Below are 20,465 nucleotides of genomic sequence, written 5' to 3'. Positions count from 1 at the left end.
AAAGCCGCACCTACTCAACTTGAATAATTATCCGTTAGAATGTTGCTAGCTACAGTTGAGGATGTCGCATGTGAAATGCAGTGAAGTGTACTGTTGTGGATGAAATATGGGGCTCGCAAGAGCTGTAGCGCACAATACCGTAAGCTGCAATGACTGCTGTCTGCACCGCTCGCTGCTGACGAATAAGATAACTCTCGTTCTATCTGAATTGACCTTCGCCAATCAAACACTCCCTACACCTTGATGAAGTCAAGGACTCCTATTCGCCCCTAGTCTAACTATTGGTGTGGTACACTGGTCAGACAACCAGTCCACCGTGATCCCACTCAAAAATTCGCTCGCAGGCGTTTAACTATAACTCTGTCCATTCACACCACACAATAGGTGTGGTGGCCAACAGAGTGAACAAAGCTTAATTGCAAGGACTCAATATAGAGTCACACTCCGATTCACTCTCGACAGAGGTGCTCTCCCAGTGAAGTACTGAGGAGAGACTTGTTCCTCGCTCTTTGAGTACACGTACGAGCGAACACGCTCTTGTTATGTGTTATTGCTCCAAGAGCCGCCCTTCTCCATGCCACACGTGAAGTGGGATATCTTTCAGTCTCTTTCATTACTTCTTCAGCTCAAGGTGTCAGGAATATCGTCTGCCAATCGGGATTGCTCTTCTAAAATGGGAGAATGACGTTTCGTTTAAGGCGACCAATCCGGAAATCTGTAGCATCGGCGTTTTTATCGTTTTCGGTCTCCCTGTGAAAACCTCTGAAACTGTGTGCTATGTTTGTAAAGAATGCGTAGGCTGGGCGCTTCCACACAGTGTAGCGGAATTTGCTTCTAAGTCGAACAAGGGGTCATTCTCCCTTTCACTCGGGCAAACGGTGTCTGCTTTACAGGTGGTCGCCGGCCGACGTAGATAACATTGACTCGTCCTCTGAAGCGACTGGCCTCCTGGCATGTGGTTTGCCTCTCCCGAACTAAAAGCTTTTGTGACTGTCATGTCATGAATGTGTGTGTGTGTGTGTGTGTGTGTGTGTGTGTACACCTGCCTCGAGTATTTCAATCTCGGTGCGCACTTGTGATTTACTTGTTATTTGCATATCGTTTACATGAATTCATACAACATTGACTTTATCTTATCGAGTTTGGGTTCGAATGAAGCGTCTTGATGTGCGGAATATGATTGTCAGGGCGGAATATATAAGTAATGAAGATCAGGAGACCACAACGTCTTACAAACTATTTTAAGATAAGGCTTGCCTTTTACATTTCTGATTATGCTTGCGTTTTAAGTTATTGACCTTCAGCCGTTTTTCAAATTAAAGTGGCTTTCAGTTGGTAATTAAGTCCCGAAAATTAAAACTGTGTGTTTAAAAAATATATATACTTTTTTGGGCTCTTGTAATGTTTGATCAATAATAAAGTTGTATGTTCGAGTGTAACTGACAACCTCTTATTTTGGCCCCTTTCCACATTTTATACTATCTGTCCTGTCCTTCGGGAATAGCAGGTCGTCTCAGGCACTGCTTCTAGAGTCGTTACTAGGACCATATTTTTGCATTGTGAATTTGTTAGGTGGTGTTTCGTACTTAAACATCCTCACGCTGAGTTCACAGTACTGTATTTGCAGTGTAACAGTGTTTTTTTTCCGAAATTTGGAATGTCATTATCGGGCGTGCTTAAGAATACTGTAGTGTGTGTATGCACGCGCGCGCGCGCGCGCGCGCGCGCGCGTGTGTGTGTGTGTGTGTGTGTGTGTGTGTGTGTGTGTGTGCATACTGTTCTGTGGCTATGTTAATTGATTTGTTACTACAATGGAGTACGTCCACCTTCTTTATATACGATTCCATTTGATTCACTCCATTTTAAAAAAACACACATGAAAGCATAATTCTCTGTGAAGTGTGCTTGAAATGTAGTGTTGCAATGTGATGGTGGTTGTAGGATATGCCTACAGTCAATATTCCTTACAAAGAAAGATGTTTACATAGCTGAACTCCACGCCCCTTTGAGCCACACTGAAGCCCTTTTACGTCGCGTTATGAACAGCCACTGTAGCTTATATATTCGCACGGCATAAATTCGCCGTTATGGCGTTATAACAAACAAACTGCAGATACTTCTGTATCCCCTCACACTAATGTTGGGGTGAAACATTTTGAAAGAAGATATAGCTTCTACTGTACCCTGCTAAAGGTTTACTATGGAACTCACAATGATAAGGAAACTTTGGACGCCTCTTCATGGAACAGGAAACCAGAACATGTTTTTGCGATGAAACACAACGATAAAAGCTGGGAGAGAATTCAGTACAGCAGATGATAAAGAACTTAAAGACCAACAGAATCGAAAATGGGAAAGATACGTATTCCAATGAGAAATATTCCATGGGAATGGTTTTACAGTTGTGCCACGTTCTGCAAGTTGCGAAGTTCTGCAGAGGGAAATCGGAAAGGTAAATGAAGGAAATGGAATAAAAAAACAAGAGAGCAGAGGATCAATTTTGACGGTCAAGTATTCTAAACATGCGATTTTCTTATGCCAGTCTGTACAAATAATTCTGTCATAAATTATTTTATAACACTTTTTCACCATTTATCTTCCTGTTAATTATTACTCGCGTAATATTTGATATCAGCTGACCACGTGAATTCTTAGTTACAAAAGATTTTAATAACACATTGATAATAACTTAGAAATACTTAAAAAACTTAAATGCAGTGCACATAATTTTTCAGTGAAAAAGAATAACACAACTTCTTAATATTCCTTGTATCATTCACAGTGGCATGATTAGTCGCACGTTGGAGTTTTATACCTGAGTGTATCGGTGGAGTACTTGGACACAAATCAAGGATGACCATATGTTATTCTGGATTCTAGTGCATTAGTATTTCCCAGCCAATGTTGTAATATATTTCGGCCGCTTTTGACACGATGGTGTGTCTGACCCCTAATGTTACTCAGAATTGGGTGTTAAGAAGCTAACATAATCGTAATTTGCCTCTTGATCAACAACAGATAAGGACATTTTCAAAACAGATATTGATAGCACATTAGCAGTAGGCAAGACTGCATTAACCTTATACATTGCATGATGACTTTCCATTCACTGATGACCAGTATGGGTGCCTTCTACAACATTCAGCAACTTGTGAATTGGTTCGAGGTATGAAGGGTCCCAGGGAGCATGACTTCCCACCCTTGAGAACGATTGGTTCTTAGCCCTCAGATAGAGCTCATGGAAGAACTTCCCATCAAAGTAGGCATCCAGCTGGCAGTCAGCCTCTGTTGGGAAGGACAGACCACAGACAATGGCCGCATCCAGCAATTGCAGGACAGTACGCACGAAGAGTGTTGCTAGGAAGGTGGCACGTGGATCCAGCATTGGGACGTGTTTTTGGGCCAGTTCCTCTGGAGTAAAGTTGCATACATTGATTGCGACCACAGCAAAGATCTCAGCCTCGTGACACCTCAGGACTTTGGCTTCGTGGCGGAGAAAGTACAGTGCGGCAGCTGGCACGACCAGACACTGGGGCTCCAGCGACCTGAGGACAGAACCCTCTGAGTCTGGGGCTCCCACTATCCAGCTGAATAGCCTCCAGCGCGTGTCCACATCTCCAGCCCACAGTTTCAGCAGGCCTGGGTGTTCCACATTGAGTGGCAGGTGCTTTTGGACCTCCACTTGCTCCCGGTACACCTCCGTCTTCCTGGTCACCAGCTCCTCCACGTGAAATGGACCATCTCCACTTTCCCACAGCAGCACGCTGTACATCCTGCTCCTCATACTTTTAAGCACGTCTCCTGTCGCCATTCCATCATACTCGTCCTGGAAGAGCTCTTCCAGTGCAGCACCCGTGTCCAACATGTGACACTTGGCAACTGAGAGTACGGCTGCTGGTATCTCCCCAGACAAGTGTTTAGCTGTAATGCGCTGGAGGACATCAGACCAGCTAGACTTATCTGAGGCCCTTACAGTTGCCCTTCGCTTGTACCTGAAGTGGTCAATGTCTGCCTTCACGGTGTCGACGAATTCTCGCCACCTGGAACCAAACGCAATGCGGCACATTTCCTCCACCGTGTTGTTCTTCACCAGCTCCGCTACAACGCTGGCTAGATGTTCTCTTCGGCCGTAACGAGAGCTAAGTCGTCCGTGAACTCTTCGCCTCTCTTCCGAGTTGATGTTATCGCTTCCTAGGAATGTTACAAGCGCAGGCAGGTCTTGTTGCTGGATGCCAAGGTGGGAGGCGAGGTCAGAGGGACGAAAACGCATCATCCTCACTTCGCCATCTATCTCATAGTTTCCGTCGAATGCGAACATGCTTTGTGCATCCTTATATATCAGAAAACTTGCAGTATTTGACATCACACCGAGGCAATTTTTGCAGCTAGCTGCGAACTGAGCGGTCTCCTGGTAATAATCCTCCACACAGAGGCGCACCTCAGTTGATGGTACATCCCTGAAGATCACCCGGGCACTTGGTATCAGCCCCTCTGGTAGGCGTCTCGACCCAGTAGTTGTATCACTAGTCACGTGCAGTTGTATCAGATTCTGCTTAATTTTCTCCACATTATTTTTAGACACGTCTGGACATTTCTCCTTCTTCTCAGCAGGTGGTAGTCCATCGAAGAAGAACACGAGTCCGACGCCAGATTTACTGAATTTCTCCACAAAGTTCCAGCACGCCTCCCGGAATTCCTTGTACTGCCCACCAGAGCGAAAATCGCAGTTCCGGTACAGGTACCACACGCATCCCACTCCGTCCACTGCAATCACCGCGTCCTCGCCAGTCTTTGCTCTATGTTCTTCTGCAATACTCCGCACAGACACAATTTCATACAAATCATTTGCTTTGGCGTAACGCATAATCGATCTGTAGCTCATACTTCAGATTTGTTTCTCGCCCTGCGAACAGAAAAGAAGAGAGTTTTCGTGTAACACACGCTGACAGTAGACTCCAAAATAAATAAACAAAACGACGCACCACGAAGGTGTTGTCCAAATTGATCGCAAACTGATACTCATAGAGGTATCGGCAGAAAGTAACACATTGTAAACTTTGGTGGCCGGTGGATAAATGTGTGACGCTGCAGAGCGATTTCATTGCGTAGTTGCAAAGGATTGTAAACGGGGGACATATCGATACCAGGGCTTGAACTCTTTGCGAAATTCTTCGGGTGGACTCAGTTGGACAGTACCTATGCCTTGCAGACAGGAGTGTGAACAAGATACGCAGAGGACATGTACTTGGGCTCAACCACGCCAGTTGGAGTAATTGGGTAGTCGCTGGACATTTGAACAGGAGAGATGTCACTATTCGAAGTTGTTGGCTGGAATGGGTGATCCATCACCGAACACAGCATCAAGAAGGAAGCGGTCTGAAAAGGATCGCAAGAGAGCTTCTGTAAAGTTTGGAAGGTAGGAGACGAGGTACCGGCAGAAGTAAAGCTGTGAGGACGGGACGTGAGTCATGCTTGGGTAGCCCAGATGGTAGAGCATTTGTCCACAAAAGGAAAAGGTCACGAGTTCGATTCCCAGTCTGGTACACAGTTTTAATGTGCCAAGAAGTTTCATACCAGCGCACATTCCGCTGCAGAGTGAAAACCTCATTCCGGAAGCGGTCTACATAGACAGGCGACTGAAGATGAGGACTGAGAGATCATAAGAGAGGCACTGAGAGCCCCAGATGATATTATCATCGATCCAACGTGTAAATGGAGCTTGCTTCAGTGCCCACAAGGGCCGCTAACAGACGGCACACAGCAAGTGGGCTGAGCTCACAGCGCTCCATTGTCGTCTGTACACCAACAAGACCATTTACAGTGATGTCCAGTAGATTCGGCCTTGTATCTCATTGACGAGTCCCGCTTCGAAATGAGCCTCCATGACCAGCCAAGACGTGTCTAGAGACGCTACTGATAGCGTGGGATACCAACCAGACTGTCGCCCAATGTATGTCCCGACAACTTGGGTTACTTTTCATTTCGTAGCAGGGCCTCTTGAGTCACCAATCATGGCACCCTTACAGCACACTGGGACGTCCACCATATTCTACGGCCTGTTTTATTGACCTTCATAGCAAGCCATCCTGGGCCTGCGTTTCAGCTAGAGATTCTAGAGCTTGTCCTCATGTTTCGCCAAGCCATATCTTGACCAGCAAGTTTGACGGATCTCTCTCCAGCTGAGAGCGTTTGAAGGGCTATGGGCAGGGCCCTGCGACCAGCTCAGTGTTTTGACTATCCAACGCGCCAGTTGGACAATATTTGACACAGTATCCCTCAGGAGGATATCAAACAACTCCAACAAACAGTGCCAAGTCGAAAAGCTGCTTGCATAAGAGACGGAGGTGGACCAGCGCCTTATTAATTTGCTCAGTTGGCGAGAAGAGCTTATGCCATTTCAGATGGAGAAAGCTTGACACAAGAAGTGGACCATCTCAAGGTTGTGTTCAAGCAGAATGGCTATACAGATAAACAGATCCGTCTTGCTTTCCAGTTTGGACCTTCGCCTGAACCACCAGGAGATTCCTGCAAATCGGTGGCTTTTCTTCTTTTTGCTGGGAGCATTTCCTCAAAAATAGGAAGAATTCTAAAAAGATATCGTATCAAAAGTATTTTTCGTCCGCTGGCCAAGATTTAAGGGCTTCTTGGCTCAGTTAAGGATGACTTGGGTTTGAGGAATCCCAGCGTGTACAAGATCCCTTGCACTGTGGGAAGGCTTATATTGGTCAGACAATCCGGACCAAAAAAATGGTTCAAATGGCTCTGAGCACTATGGGACTTAACTTCTGAGGTCATCAATCCCCTAGAACTTAGAACTACTTAAACCTAACTATCTTAAGGATATCACGTACATCCATGCCCGAGGCAGGATTTGAACCTGCGACCATAGCGGTAGCGCGGTTCCTGACTGAGCCATCTAGAACCGCTCGGCCACACTGGCCAATCCGAACCATTCAGGACTGATATGTTGAGCACCAGCGGCACACACGGTGGCTTCAGCCTTAGAAATCTGCAGTGGCAGAGCACTGTCTCACCGAAGGACATAGAATGCTGTATGACGAGACACAAATGATTGCCCCTGCATCTCGCTATTGGGACAGTGTTTTAAAAGATTCCATAGACATTCGATTATCTGATAATCTTATTAATAGAGACAAGTGTCACCTTTTAAGTAAGACTTGGAACCCAGTGTTATCAGACATTAAAAAACAACGGTCTATGTTTCCATGGTCGGAATAATTTTTGGTAGCGATATCTCGATTTCGCCTGCTTCCACCACTGGGGCGCTGTATATTTGCTTCGTCTAGAGGGCAGTTTCGGCACCTTCTCGCGCACGCGTTGTGGGCCTTCTTCGGCATATACACGTTGTTACAAAAAAGGTACGGCCAAACTTTGAGGAAACATTCCTCACACGCAAAGAGAGAAAATATGTTATGTGGACATGTGTCCGGAAACGCTTGCTTTCCGTGTTAGAGCTTTATTACCTCTCTTCAAACGACATTAATCATGGAATGGAAACACACAGCAACAGAACGTACCAGCGTGGCTTCAAATACTTTGTTACAGGAAATGTTCAAAATGTCCTCCGTTAGCGAGGATACATGCATCCACCCTCCGTCGCACAGAATCCCTGGTGCGCTTATGCAGCCATGGAGAATGGCGTATTGTATCACAGCCGTCCACAATACGAGCACGAAGAGTCTCTACATTTGGTACCGGGGTTGCGTAGACAAGAGCTTTCAAATGCCCCCATAAATGAAAGAGGGTTGAGATCAGGAGAGCGTGGAGGCCATGCAATTGGTCCGCCTCTACCAATCCACCGGTCACCGAATCCGTTGTTGAGAAGCGCACGAACACTTCGACTGAAATGTGCAGGAGCTCCATCGTGCACGAACCACATGTTGTGTTGTACTTGTAAAGGCACATGTTCTAGCACCACAGGTAGAGTGTCCCATATGAAATCATGATAACGTGCTCCATTGAGCGTAGGTGGAAGAACATGGGGCCCAATCATCACCAACAATGCCTGCCCAAACGTTCACAGAAAATCTGTTTTGATGACGTGATTGCACAATTGCTTGTGGATTCTCGTCAGGCAACACATTTTGATTGTGAAAAGAGAACATTTGCACTGAAATGACGATTGACACATTGATGGATGAACCATTCGCAGAAGTGTACCCGTGGAGGCCAATCAGCTGCTGATAGTGCCTGCACACGCTGAACATGGTACGGAAACAACTGGTTCTCCCGTAGCACTCTCCATACAGTGACGTGGTCAACGTTAACTTTTACAGCAGCAACTTCTCTGACGCTGACATTAGGGTTATCGTCAACTGCACGAAGAATTGCCTCGTCCATTGCAGGCGTCCTCGTCGTTCTAGGGCTTCCCCAGTCGCGAGTCATAGGCTGGAATGTTCCGTGCTCCCGAAGACGCCGATCAATTGCTTCGAACGTCTTCCTGTCGGGACACCTTCTTTCTGGAAATCTGTCTCGATACAAACGTACCGCGCCACGGCTATTGCCCCGTGCTAATCCATACATCAAATGGGCATCTGCCAACTCCGCATTTGTAAACAACATTGTACTGACCGTAAAACCACGTTCGTGATGAACACTAACCTGTTGATGCTACCTACTGATGTGCTTGATGCTAGTACTGTAGAGCAATGAGTTGCACGTCAACACAAGCACCGAAGTCAACATTACCTTCCTTCAATTGGGCCAACTGGCGGTGAATCGGGGAAGTATAGTCCATACTGACGAAACCAAAATGAGCTCTAACATGGAAATTAAGCGTTTCCGGTCACATATCCACATAACATCTTTTCTTTATTTGTGTGTGAGGAATGTTTCCTGAAAGTTTGGCCGTACCTTTTTGTAACACCCTGTATAGGGGCCGCCGCTTGCGCTGAGAAGTCAGTTCCGGCGAGATCGTGTACCAGCAGTCTCACCTGAAGATGGCGAACAGTTGGGCCGCTGAAATATTGTGTCAAGATGACGTTATGATCCGGCTGCACACCCGATAAGAATATTATCAATTATTACGCCGGGAAAGCCTTAGGAGTTACATCTGGAGCTCTTTCTCTTTAGTAAATCATCCAGTCTTCGTGATGTTGTAATAATTTGTTTGCCTTCGGTTATACATCACATCTATCGATTTTCTTCCCATTAGGACAACTCATTCGTGGTGCGACTTAATAATATATTTTATGGCAGAAGCAAAACAAGTATATACGGACTGAGTACTATTATTTCGACTATTTGAAGAAGAATTTACTTTTTTAATGCAATATTCACGTTGCAACCAGTTCGAAGAACATTTGCGTGGAGGAGTTAACATATGGAGCACAGGTACCAATGATATGGCAGTGGATTAAGCTATGGACGGGAGGGGGAGAGGTGGAATATTTTAATTAATTAGAAACAAGAACGTAAAATATGCTGATGGAACGAAGTAAATTTTAAGTTGACAAAGCAGAATAACTCGAAAAATAAGCTTCACACGAAAAAATGTGTATTCGTACAATCCAAAGTTGATTATTTTCGAGGGGGTCATCTGGTGGTGCTAAAATTAGCCCCCTGACGGTGGGGCGGTAGGCAAATTTAAAATTTCGACTGGGAACCCCAATTTTTTATTGCAGATCAGAATCTACATAAAAATCTATGTACATTTTTTACTAAGCATTTGTTTCGATTCTTGGTAGTTGGCTTCTGTAATTCAAGAAAATCCATGTTCTGACTTTAGCGTGGAAAATGATTACGCATAATACTTATACTTATATACTTCATAAATTTTGATTCACTAAAACTAACACTCTTCCTCTCTCCCCATAGGCTGGGGTTTGAGAGAAATTAGACTTTTACAAATGTTGACCCAAATATTAATTTTTTCCGCACATTCGGGTCAACATTTGTAAAACTCTAATTCCTCTCTGTCAAAACCCACCCTATGAGAAGAGACGTAGCATTTTAGTTTTAGCGAATCAAAATTTACGAAGTAAACAAGTATTTTTTTTTCTCCGTAACCATTTTCCACGCATAAATGAGAACATGGATTCTCTAGAATTGCAGTGCCGTTTAAGACAAAATGTACGTAATTTTTTTATGTAGAATCTGATTCTGCAATAAAAAATGGGGGTTCCCATTTGAAATTTTAAAGTTACCTCCCGCTCCACCCCCAGGGGGCTGGAGTGGCGAGCTAATTTTGACACCAGCAGATATCCCCCTCGAAAATAATCAACTATGGATTCTACGCATTTTTTCGCGAGAAGTTTATTTCTCGAGTTATTCTGGTTTTTCAACTTAAAAATTACACCCTGTATAATTCAACTGAAACTGATGATGCAGTACGTTTCGGTCCTGAAAAAGTTTCGATCTGGACACTGTGTACAAATATTCTTGTATTCGTATTGTAACCTATACTGCCATGAAAGACAAATCGTTTAACGTCGTTACCAAATATGTCGAAAAGTTGTAAGTAGGCTGTTTAGGTTTTTTTATTGGTAACGCCACGTAGCGCTCTGTATGAAAATCACTGGCTGTGCTGTGTGCAGTCTGTGGCTGGTTTGCATTGTTGTTTGCTATTGTAGTGTTGGGCAGCTGGCTGTTAACAGCGCGTAGCTTTGCGCAGTTGGAGGTGAGCCGCCAGCAGTGGTGGATGTGGGGAAGTGAGATGGCGGATGTTTGAGAGCGGATGATCTGGACGTGTGTCCATCAGAAACAGTACATTTGTAAGAATGGATGTCATGAACTGCTATATATACTATGACTTTTGAACACTATTGAGGTAAATACATTGTTTGTTCTCTATCAAAATCTTTCATTTGCTAACTATGCCTATCAGTAGTTAGTGCCTTCAGTAGTTTGAATCTTATATTTAGCTGGCAGTAGTGGCGCTCACTGTATTGCAGTAGTTCGAGTAACGAAGATTTTTGTGAGGTAAGTGATTTGTGAAAGGTATAGGTTAATGTTAGTCAGGGCCATTCTTTTGTAGGGATTATTGAAAGTCAGATTGCGTTGCGCTAAAAATATTGTGTGTCATTTTAGTGTTGATCAGAATAGGTAAAGAGCGAAATGCGAAATGTCTGAGTACGTTCAGTTTTGCTCAGCTGTCTGAAAAGCAAATAATGTAAGAGATTTATCAGCACAGTCATTCAATAATTTTTCAAAGGGGACGTTTCAAAGTTATTGAAAGATTTACTTCAAATTTTTGCACAATACTCTAATAAACGTTCGGAAGGACACAGCCTACAGATATTTGGTACATACGGTATACAAATACATACGCATTATAATGGATCTTCGGAAATTGCCATTACAGACTTCTACAACTCCTAGGGGGGGGGGGGGGGGTGCGTGTGTAGACAATGTTTTGAACTATAACCCGTGACTGGAATCGCATCGTTTCCATGGTACAAATGTTTCAAAACATGTTTGCCAGGTAGGTATGCAACAGGGTTGTGTGTGTGTGTGTTTGTGTCTGTGTGTTTAACTGTGGACCTAGAGACGACGGAGAGGCTTCGTTCCCGCCGCAGCCCTCAGTGGTTCACAACCCCACAACAGGCTACAGCAGTCCACCCACCCCACCGCCGCCCCACACCGAACCTAGGGTTATTTTGTGGTTCGGCACACAGTGGACCTCCCACCCCTCCCCCTCCCCCCTCCCCCCCTCCCCCCCCTATGAACGTCTCATACCAGACGAGTGGACCTCAAACATTTGCATGATAGACTAATTATGGGGTATGTGTACGTCGAGACAGTATTTGCACAGCAATCGCCGAGTGTAACTGAGGCGGAATAGGGGAACCGGCCCGCATTCGCCAAGGCAGATGGAAAACCGCCTAAAAACCATCCACAGGCTGGCCGGCACACCGGACCTCGATACAGTCCGCCAGGCAGATTCGTGCCAGGGACCGGCACGCCTTCCAGCTCGGGAAGCAGCGCGTTAGACCGCGCGGCTAGCCGGGCGAGCACCGGTCAGGGATGGCTACGTCGGATCGCCTCATGTCCCACCTCTCATGGTTCGAGACTCAACCACGTGTCTAGGAGTGTTAAATCAACATAGCTCGGAACGCGTTTGCGGAATACACCGACACGGTCCCTCTGAATGGCGAAGCTCAAGGCAACGTAAGAGCTGTCCGTCACCTTTATCGATATCGTTATCCATAACCTTCGACCCAATCGCATACCCTTTTCGTTACCCTTAAGGCCGGTATTACACAATCAAATTTCTTTGTCCAATATCTTTGTCCAATATCTTTGTCAAAGATATTTGATAGAGTAATAGGGACTTTGTCAAATGTCGTCCAATATTTGATCAAATCTAGGGCCTCGCTGTATATTTGATCAAAGAAACCGCTTGTCTTCTGTTCACTGCAATGTGACATGTTACCACATGGAGCGCTAGCATCGCTGCAGCGCTGTGTCGTCTGTAGTGTTTTTATAAACATTGGCGGTGAATACAATTGATGTGTGCCGACAACTACAAAATTAATAGAGATGTATGAAGCTGGTGGGGAGCTTTACAACGTGAGGCACCCTGAATACAAAAATAGGTTAAGGAGATTGGAGACAGACCTGAAATGACCTGACCCGACCTAACCTAACCTAACCTAACATAACCCTCTCCTGTAGCAAGGAATCGGAGTGTTCAGTGAGACTGTCTTCTGAAGATGCAGCAGTTCTTAAGTGAATATTGTGCTTTGTGATATGAGGATACACTCATTGAGCACATACAGAAACGTATGCTCATCCATTCTTAAGTAATTGGTGTATGACTCGACGTCTTCCACTGTAAGCTCACGTAACAAGTTTTGTTGAATGCTTTTATCGTGTCGTCGTAAAACCCACGGCTTCACCCAGATTAGATTACTTTTTCGTTCCATAGATCCGTGCTGAGGAGAGCCTCGTGGATGTGGAACATGTCGATTTTTTTCAACCTGAAATAACAATACTAATAGTATGAATAAATACATCATTTGTTTCTATTAAAAATTTCGCCAATGGAGTAGAAGGAGTTAGCCAGTACTAAGTCTTTCAGGCTCCTTTTAAACTGATCTTTATTTCTAACTAAATTTTTTATGTTTCCTGGCAAATTATTGAAGATGAGTGTTCCTGAGTAGTGGACCCCTTTTTGAACTAAAGTAAGTGCTTTTAAGTCCTTGTGCAGATCATTTTTGTACCTGGTATTGTATGTATGAACTGAGTTGTTTGTTGGAAAAAGAGATGTATTATTTACGACAAATTTCATTAAGAAGTAAATATACTGAGAGGCAGTAGTTAGTATACCCAGTTCTTTGAAGAGGTTTCTGCAGGAAGTCCGTGAATTTACTCCACAAATAATACGTATTACACGCTTCTGGACCTTGAAAACTTGTTTGACTTCAAGATTTACCCCAAAATATTATCCCATATGACATTATGGAATGAAAGTATGCAAGCTTTTTCATTTTTATGTTGCCTATGTCTGCTAACACTCGAATTGCAAATACAGATTTGTTAAGGCCTTTCTGCAGTACTGTGGTGTGCTCCTCCCAACTGAATTTATTATCAAGTTGTAATCCCAGGACTTTTAAGACTGTCAACCTCGTATGTATGGTTCCATTTTTTCCCCCACTTCTTTTCCGCATGTGCACACAATGCAATTGGAGTACGTAGAACTGTTGCGGTTAATAACAAGTTGTTGTCAGCCATCTTGAACTTTGACGAAAAATTTGATGACAGTGTAATACCCCCTCTAGCGCTACGTCAAAGATCTTTGTCAAATACACTCCTGGAAATGGAAAAAAGAACACATTGACACCGGTGTGTCAGACCCACCATACTTGCTCCGGACACTGCGAGAGGGCTGTACAAGCAATGATCACACGCACGGCACAGCGGACACACCAGGAACCGCGGTGTTGGCCGTCGAATGGCGCTAGCTGCGCAGCATTTGTGCACCGCCGCCGTCAGTGTCAGCCAGTTTGCCGTGGCATACGGAGCTCCATCGCAGTCTTTAACACTGGTAGCATGCCGCGACAGCGTGGACGTGAACCGTATGTGCAGTTGACGGACTTTGAGCGAGGGCGTATAGTGGGCATGCGGGAGGCCGGGTGGACGTACCGCCGAATTCCTCAACACGTGGGGCGTGAGGTCTCCACAGTACATCGATGTTGTCGCCAGTGGTCGGCGGAAGGTGCACGTGCCCGTCGACCTGGGACCGGACCGCAGCGACGCACGGATGCACGCCAAGACCGTAGGATCCTACGCAGTGCCGTAGGGGACCGCACCGCCACTTCCCAGCAAATTAGGGACACTGTTGCTCCTGGGGTATCGGCGAGGACCATTCGCAACCGTCTCCATGAAGCTGGGCTACGGTCCCGCACACCGTTAGGCCGTCTTCCGCTCACGCCCCAACATCGTGCAGCCCGCCTCCAGTGGTGTCGCGACAGGCGTGAATGGAGGGACGAATGGAGACGTGTCGTCTTCAGCGATGAGAGTCGCTTCTGCCTTGGTGCCAATGATGGTCGTATGCGTGTTTGGCGCCGTGCAGGTGAGCGCCACAATCAGGACTGCATACGACCGAGGCACACAGGGCCAACACCCGGCATCATGGTGTGGGGAGCGATCTCCTACACTGGCCGTACACCACTGGTGATCGTCGAGGGGACACTGAATAGTGCACGGTACATCCAAACCGTCATCGAACCCATCGTTCTACCATTCCTAGACCGGCAAGGGAACTTGCTGTTCCAACAGGACAATGCACGTCCGCATGTATACCGTGCCACCCAACGTGCACTAGAAGGTGTAAGTCAACTACCCTGGCCAGCAAGATCTCCGGATCTGTCCCCCATTGAGCATGTTTGGGACTGGATGAAGCGTCGTCTCACGCGGTCTGCACGTCCAGCACGAACGCTGGTCCAACTGAGGCGCCAGGTGGAAATGGCATTGCAAGCCGTTCCACAGGACTACATCCAGCATCTCTACGATCGTCTCCATGGGAGAATAGCAGCCTGCATTGCTGCGAAAGGTGGATATACACTGTACTAGTGCCGACATTGTGCATGCTCTGTTGCCTGTGTCTATGTGCCTGTGGTTCTGTCAGTGTGATCATGTGATGTATCTGACCCCAGGAATGTATCAATAAAGTTTCCCCTTCCTGGGACAATGAATTCACGGTGTTCTTATTTCAATTTCCAGGAGTGTATATTGGACGGAATATTGGATCACATCTTTGATCAAATCTTTGACAAAGAAATTTGATAGTGTAATACCGGCCTAAGCAACGGCTTCGAGAAAGCGTACCTTCATCATCAGCAGTCATGACTGTGGTGCTCCAAGGGGACGCTGCACACCCGAACTAGGGTTGGGTTGTTTGGGGGAAGAGACCTAACAGCGAGGTCGTCGGTCTCACCGGATTAGGGAAGGAAGTCGGCCGTGCCCTTTCAGATGAACCATCCCGGCATTTGCCTGAAGCGATTTAGGGAAATCACGGAAAACCTAAATCAGGATGGCCGGACGCGGGATTGAACCGTCGTTCTCCCGAATGCGAGTCCAGTGTGCTACCACTGCACCACCTCGCTCGGTCACCGGCATTAGGAAATGCCATACTGCATCACGTTGGAAAGAATAACATCATCCGTAGGCACAACGTGTAGACAGAACGTGGTGGCCGCCACTTCGAACCTCTCTTGTAGTGGATCAGAATGCTACTAAACCTGCCATGAAAACAACAAAAACGGTTTGACTGTAAACGATAGTGTTTGTGAAAACTCATGTTTCATTTCTGTATCTTTGGGTATAAATGAGTACTATTGTAAAACATGTTCTCTATGTCATCGCGCCGGCCGCGGTGGCCGTGCGGTTCTAGGCGCTCCAGTCCGGAGCCGCGTTGTTGCTACGGTCGCAGGTTCGAATCCTGCCTCGGGCATGGGTGTATGTGATGTCCTTAGGTTAGTTAGGTTTAAGTAGTTCTAAGTTCTAGGGGACTGATGACCACAGCAGTTGAGTCCCATAGTGCTCAGAGCCATTTGAACCATTTTTCTATGTCACCAAAAGTACGCTGACACCCCCGAAAACATACGTTTTTCACATTAGACGCTTTTTGCTGCCACCTACTGCCAGGTACTCCATATCAGCGACCTCAGTAGTCATTAGACTTCGTGAGAGAGCAGAACGGGGGGCACGGCGGAACTCACGGACTTCGAACGTGGTCAGGTAACTGGGTGTCACTTGTGTTACACGTCTGTACGCGAGATTTCCACACTCCTAAACAGCCCTAAGTCCACTGTTTCCGGTGTCATACTGAAGTGGGAACGTGAAGTGACACGTACAGCACAAAAGCGCAAGGCCGACCTCGTCTGTTAAACTGACAGAGACCGTCGACAGTTGAAGAGCGTCATAATGTGTGATAGACATCCATCCACACCATCACACAGGAATTCCAAACTGCATCAGGATCCACTGCAAGTACTATGACAGTTAGGCGGGAGGTAAGAAAACTTGGATTTCATGGTCGAGCGGCTGCTCGTAAGCCACACATCACGCCGGTAAATGCGAAACGACGGCACGCTTGGTGTAAGGAGCGTAAACACTGGACGATTGAAAAGTGGAAAAATGTTGTGTGGCGAGACGAATCACGGCACACAATGTGGTGATCCGATGGTAGGGTGGGGATATGGCGAATGCCCGGTGCACATCATCTGCCAGCGAGTGTAGTGTTCAACAGTAAAATTCGGAGGCGGTGGTGTTGTGGTGTGGTCGTGTTTTCCACGGAGGGGCTTGCACCCGTTGTTGATTTGCATGGCACTATCGCAGCACAGGCCTACACTGATGTTTTAAGCACCTTCTTGCTTCCCACTATTGAAGAGTAGTTCGGGGATGGTGATTGCATCTTTCAACACGATCGATCACCTATTCATAATGAACGGCCTGTGGCAGAGTGGTTACACGACGATAAGATCCCTGTAATGGACTGACCTGCACAGAGTCCTGACCTGATTCACATCAACTTTGGGATGTTTTGGAACGCTTGTTTCGCGCGCGGCCTAACCGACCGACCTCGATACCTCCCCTCAGTGCAGCACTCCGTCAAGAATGGACTCCCATTCCCTAAGAAGCCTTTCAGCACCTGACTGAACGTATGCCTACGAGATTGGAAGCTGTCGTCAAGGCTAAGAGTGGGCCAACACCCGGTGAAGGGTGCCACGGTCTTGTAAGTCATTTTCAGGCAGGTGTCCGGATACTTTAGATCACATAGTGTACGTACTGGGTCTGTCCCACACCCAACAAACGAGACAAAATATTTTGAGAGACTTCCATTCCCCATCAAGGTTTTGTTTGAAATAACAACAAACCACACTAAAGGTTAGAGACAGCTGGGAGCAGAAGATGGCCACAGAGGCGAGGGGAGGAAACGGGGATAGGAAAGGGGAAGGTTGAGATGGACAGAGAGGAAGCTGTGGTATTGGAGAAGAGAATGAGTGGGGGTAGGAGGGGATGGACAGGAAGAGACAAAATTTACAACTGGTGTGATTAATGGCAGCTAGCCCTAATTGTGGAAAAATGTAAGTTAATGCGGACCAGTAGGAAGATCAAACCTGTTATGTTCGGATACAATATTACTTCTACCCTGCTTGACACATTCGAGCCGTTTCAATATCTCGGCGTAACGTTGCAAACCGATATGAGGTCGAACGAGCGAGGGAAAACTGTGGTAGGAAAGGCGAATGGTCGACTTCGGTTTAGTGGGGGGAATTTTAGGAGAGAGTGGTTCCCCTGTAAGGGAGGCCGCAGATAGGAAGCTGGTGCGACCTGTTCTTGAGTACTGCTCGAGTGTTTGGGATCCGTGCCAGGTCGGGTTGATGGAAGATATCAAGCAATGCAGAGCAGGCTGCTAGATTTGTTACCGGTAGGTTCCAACAGCACGTAAGTGTTACGGAGTGGGAACCCCTAAAGGGAAGGCGACTTTCTTTTAGAGAAGCACTACTGAGAAATTCTTGTGGATATTTTTGTTCTGTCGTTGCAACCATAAAGGTGCGTGATTTTTTTTCACCAGACGCGTTTCGCTTTATTGAGGTAGAGCGTCATCAGTGGTCTGTAATTAAGTTATTTACTTTCTGATTTGCTTTTGCCGGCCGCTGTGACCGAGTGGTTCCAGGCGATTCAGTCTGGAACCGCGCTTGTGCTACGCTCGCAGGTTCGAATCCTGCCTCGGGCATGGATGTGTGTGATGTCCTTAGATTAGTTACGTTTAAGTAGATCTAAGTCTAGGGAACTGATGACCTCAGTCGATAGTGCTTAGAGCCATTTGAACCTTTGCTTTTATATCGAAAAAAAATGGCTCTGAGCAATATGGGACTTAACATCTGAGGTCATCAGTCCCCTAGAACTAGTTAAACCTATCTAACCTAAGGACATCACACACACCCATGCCCGAGACAGGATTCGAACCTGCGACCGTAGCGGTCGCGCGGTTCCAGACTGTAGCGCCTAGAACCGTAAAGCCACTACGGCCGGCCAAGTCGTTAACAATAAGTTGATTTTTACTTCCGGTTACATCGGAAAATACCGTCTGCTAGCACATCCTTATTTTCTTTGTTAGACACTGACAATTTTGGTCTAATTTTTAGTTGTTCTGCAGCACTGTGCATTTCTTACTTCTTTCATAACACACTATGCACACCACTGCATTCTGTTTGTTTTTGTACTTCTAAGTATGTGTTGTGGTTTGTGTAATTTATTGTTGCCAACTAAACCTTTCCGCTACCTCGCCTTTGACCGACAATTTCTTATTAATAGATCACTGCACACAAATACACAGAAACGAAATTGAGTAGAACTACACACATACAATAATCTAATACAAAAAATATGTCGGCAAAAAACATAGTAGTGGAAAGATTGTGTTGGTAACACTACAAAAGTCCGCACCTCGTGGTCGTGGGGTAGCGTTCTCGCTTGCCGCCCCCGGGTTCCCGGGTTCGATTCCCGGCGGGGTCAGGGATTTTCTCTGCCTCGTGATGACTGGGTGTTGTGTGATGTCCTTAGGTTACTTAGGTTTAAGTAGTTCTAAGTTCTAGGGGACTGATGACCATAGATGTTGTCCCATAGTGCTCAGAGCTATTTGAACCATTTGAACACTACAAAACACAAATCACAACACATACTTAGAAGTACAAGAGCAAACAGAATACAGCGGTGTGGACAACGCGTCTGGTGAAAAAATCACACGTTTTTGTAGTTGCGCCGCGCGTGATTAGCCGAGCGGTCTAGGGCGCTGCAGTCATGGACTGTGCGGCTGATCCCAGTGGCGGTCCGAGTCCTCCCTCGGGCATGGGTGTGTGTGTTTGTCCTCAGGATGATTTAGGTTAAGTAGTGTGTAAGCTTAGGGACTGATGACCTTAGCAGTTAAGTCCCATAAGATTTCACACACATTTGAACATTTTTTAATTTTTTTGTAGTTGCAACGAAAGAAGGAAAATACCCTGAAGAATTATAAAGCAACTACCGACACTATGGCTACAGAAATCGAGAAACGATTGAGAAAATTTAGAGAACCGGCATTTGAAGCTGACTGCCGAGTGATTCTACTGCCGCCATCATACTTTCCGCGGAAGGACCACGAAGATAAGATACGAGAAATCAGGGCAGATACCGAGGCGTACAGACAGTCGTTTTTCCCTCGGCCTGTTTGCGAGTGGAACAGGAGGGGAAATAACAAGTAGTTGTGCAAGGTGCCCTCCGCCATGGGCATTATGGCGGCTTGCGGGATCTACGGAGATATAGAGAAGGAAATGAACAAAGACAGTAGGAGGAGAAGATAGGCAGAGAGAGGGAAAAGAAAGAGATTAGGGCGTACATCCGATTGCAATACATGCTTAGCATTTCCGGACCGATGCCTGGTTCGCTAGTATGTTGCAGTGAGAGCGTTGTTCCGTGTTGCTTTATTTTCATTTTAGACGTTATTATCCACAGAGGAATGTGGTCCACGTAACTCACGATGTGGGCTTTTAAGTTTGTATTGGATGTGTGACAGTGTTTTGCAGTGAGTTATCAATGATTTTTTTTTTGTTTATGTATTTAGCTTTACTGGTTTGCTGTTTGTGGTGCGGTAAGACGGTTAATTAATTGTGTGGATTCTGTTGTTAGGTATGAATATGACGATGATGTATAACAGTGCTATGTTTTGGTTGAGGATGAGGGAGGACATGTTGTCCATTATTTAATTCCTCCAGTTATCTGTACTGATCGCTGAGATTGTGAAGTGTACTATTTGTCGCGAGAATATGAGGCTGGGCAGAGTTCCGTCGTCTTGGATGAGGGACGGGTACATCTGACATGTGTGTATATGTGTGGGGGGGGAGGGGAGGAAACCTAGTTTGTTGGAGTGCCGAACTTTTTTGGTGGTAATTAATTGTTATTTTGAGTCTATTCTTCTAAAGTTATTATGATGTTTTGTGTATTTATGGTGTACTGAA

At 46.0% G+C, this 20,465-nt stretch overlaps 1 protein-coding gene across 1 annotated transcript in view; it reads right to left on the bottom strand.

The window, feature by feature from the left end:
* Positions 1-3,106: 3,106 nt before the first annotated feature.
* LOC126109445 (constitutive coactivator of peroxisome proliferator-activated receptor gamma-like) overlaps positions 3,107-20,465 on the bottom strand; it is a 28,395-nt gene continuing 11,036 nt past the window's right edge. Inside the window, exon 2 of the mRNA XM_049914475.1 lies at positions 3,107-4,903. Within this exon, the coding sequence (XP_049770432.1) occupies positions 3,107-4,882 (1,776 nt within the window). The 5' untranslated portion in view covers positions 4,883-4,903. The remainder of the gene's footprint in view (positions 4,904-20,465) is intronic.

The sequence above is a fragment of the Schistocerca cancellata genome, chromosome 12 (genome assembly GCF_023864275.1).
Source record: "Schistocerca cancellata isolate TAMUIC-IGC-003103 chromosome 12, iqSchCanc2.1, whole genome shotgun sequence".
Lineage (NCBI taxonomy): Eukaryota > Metazoa > Arthropoda > Insecta > Orthoptera > Acrididae > Schistocerca > Schistocerca cancellata.
Note: the sequence above shows the minus strand (reverse complement) of the source record. Positions and strands in the feature narration are given on the sequence as shown.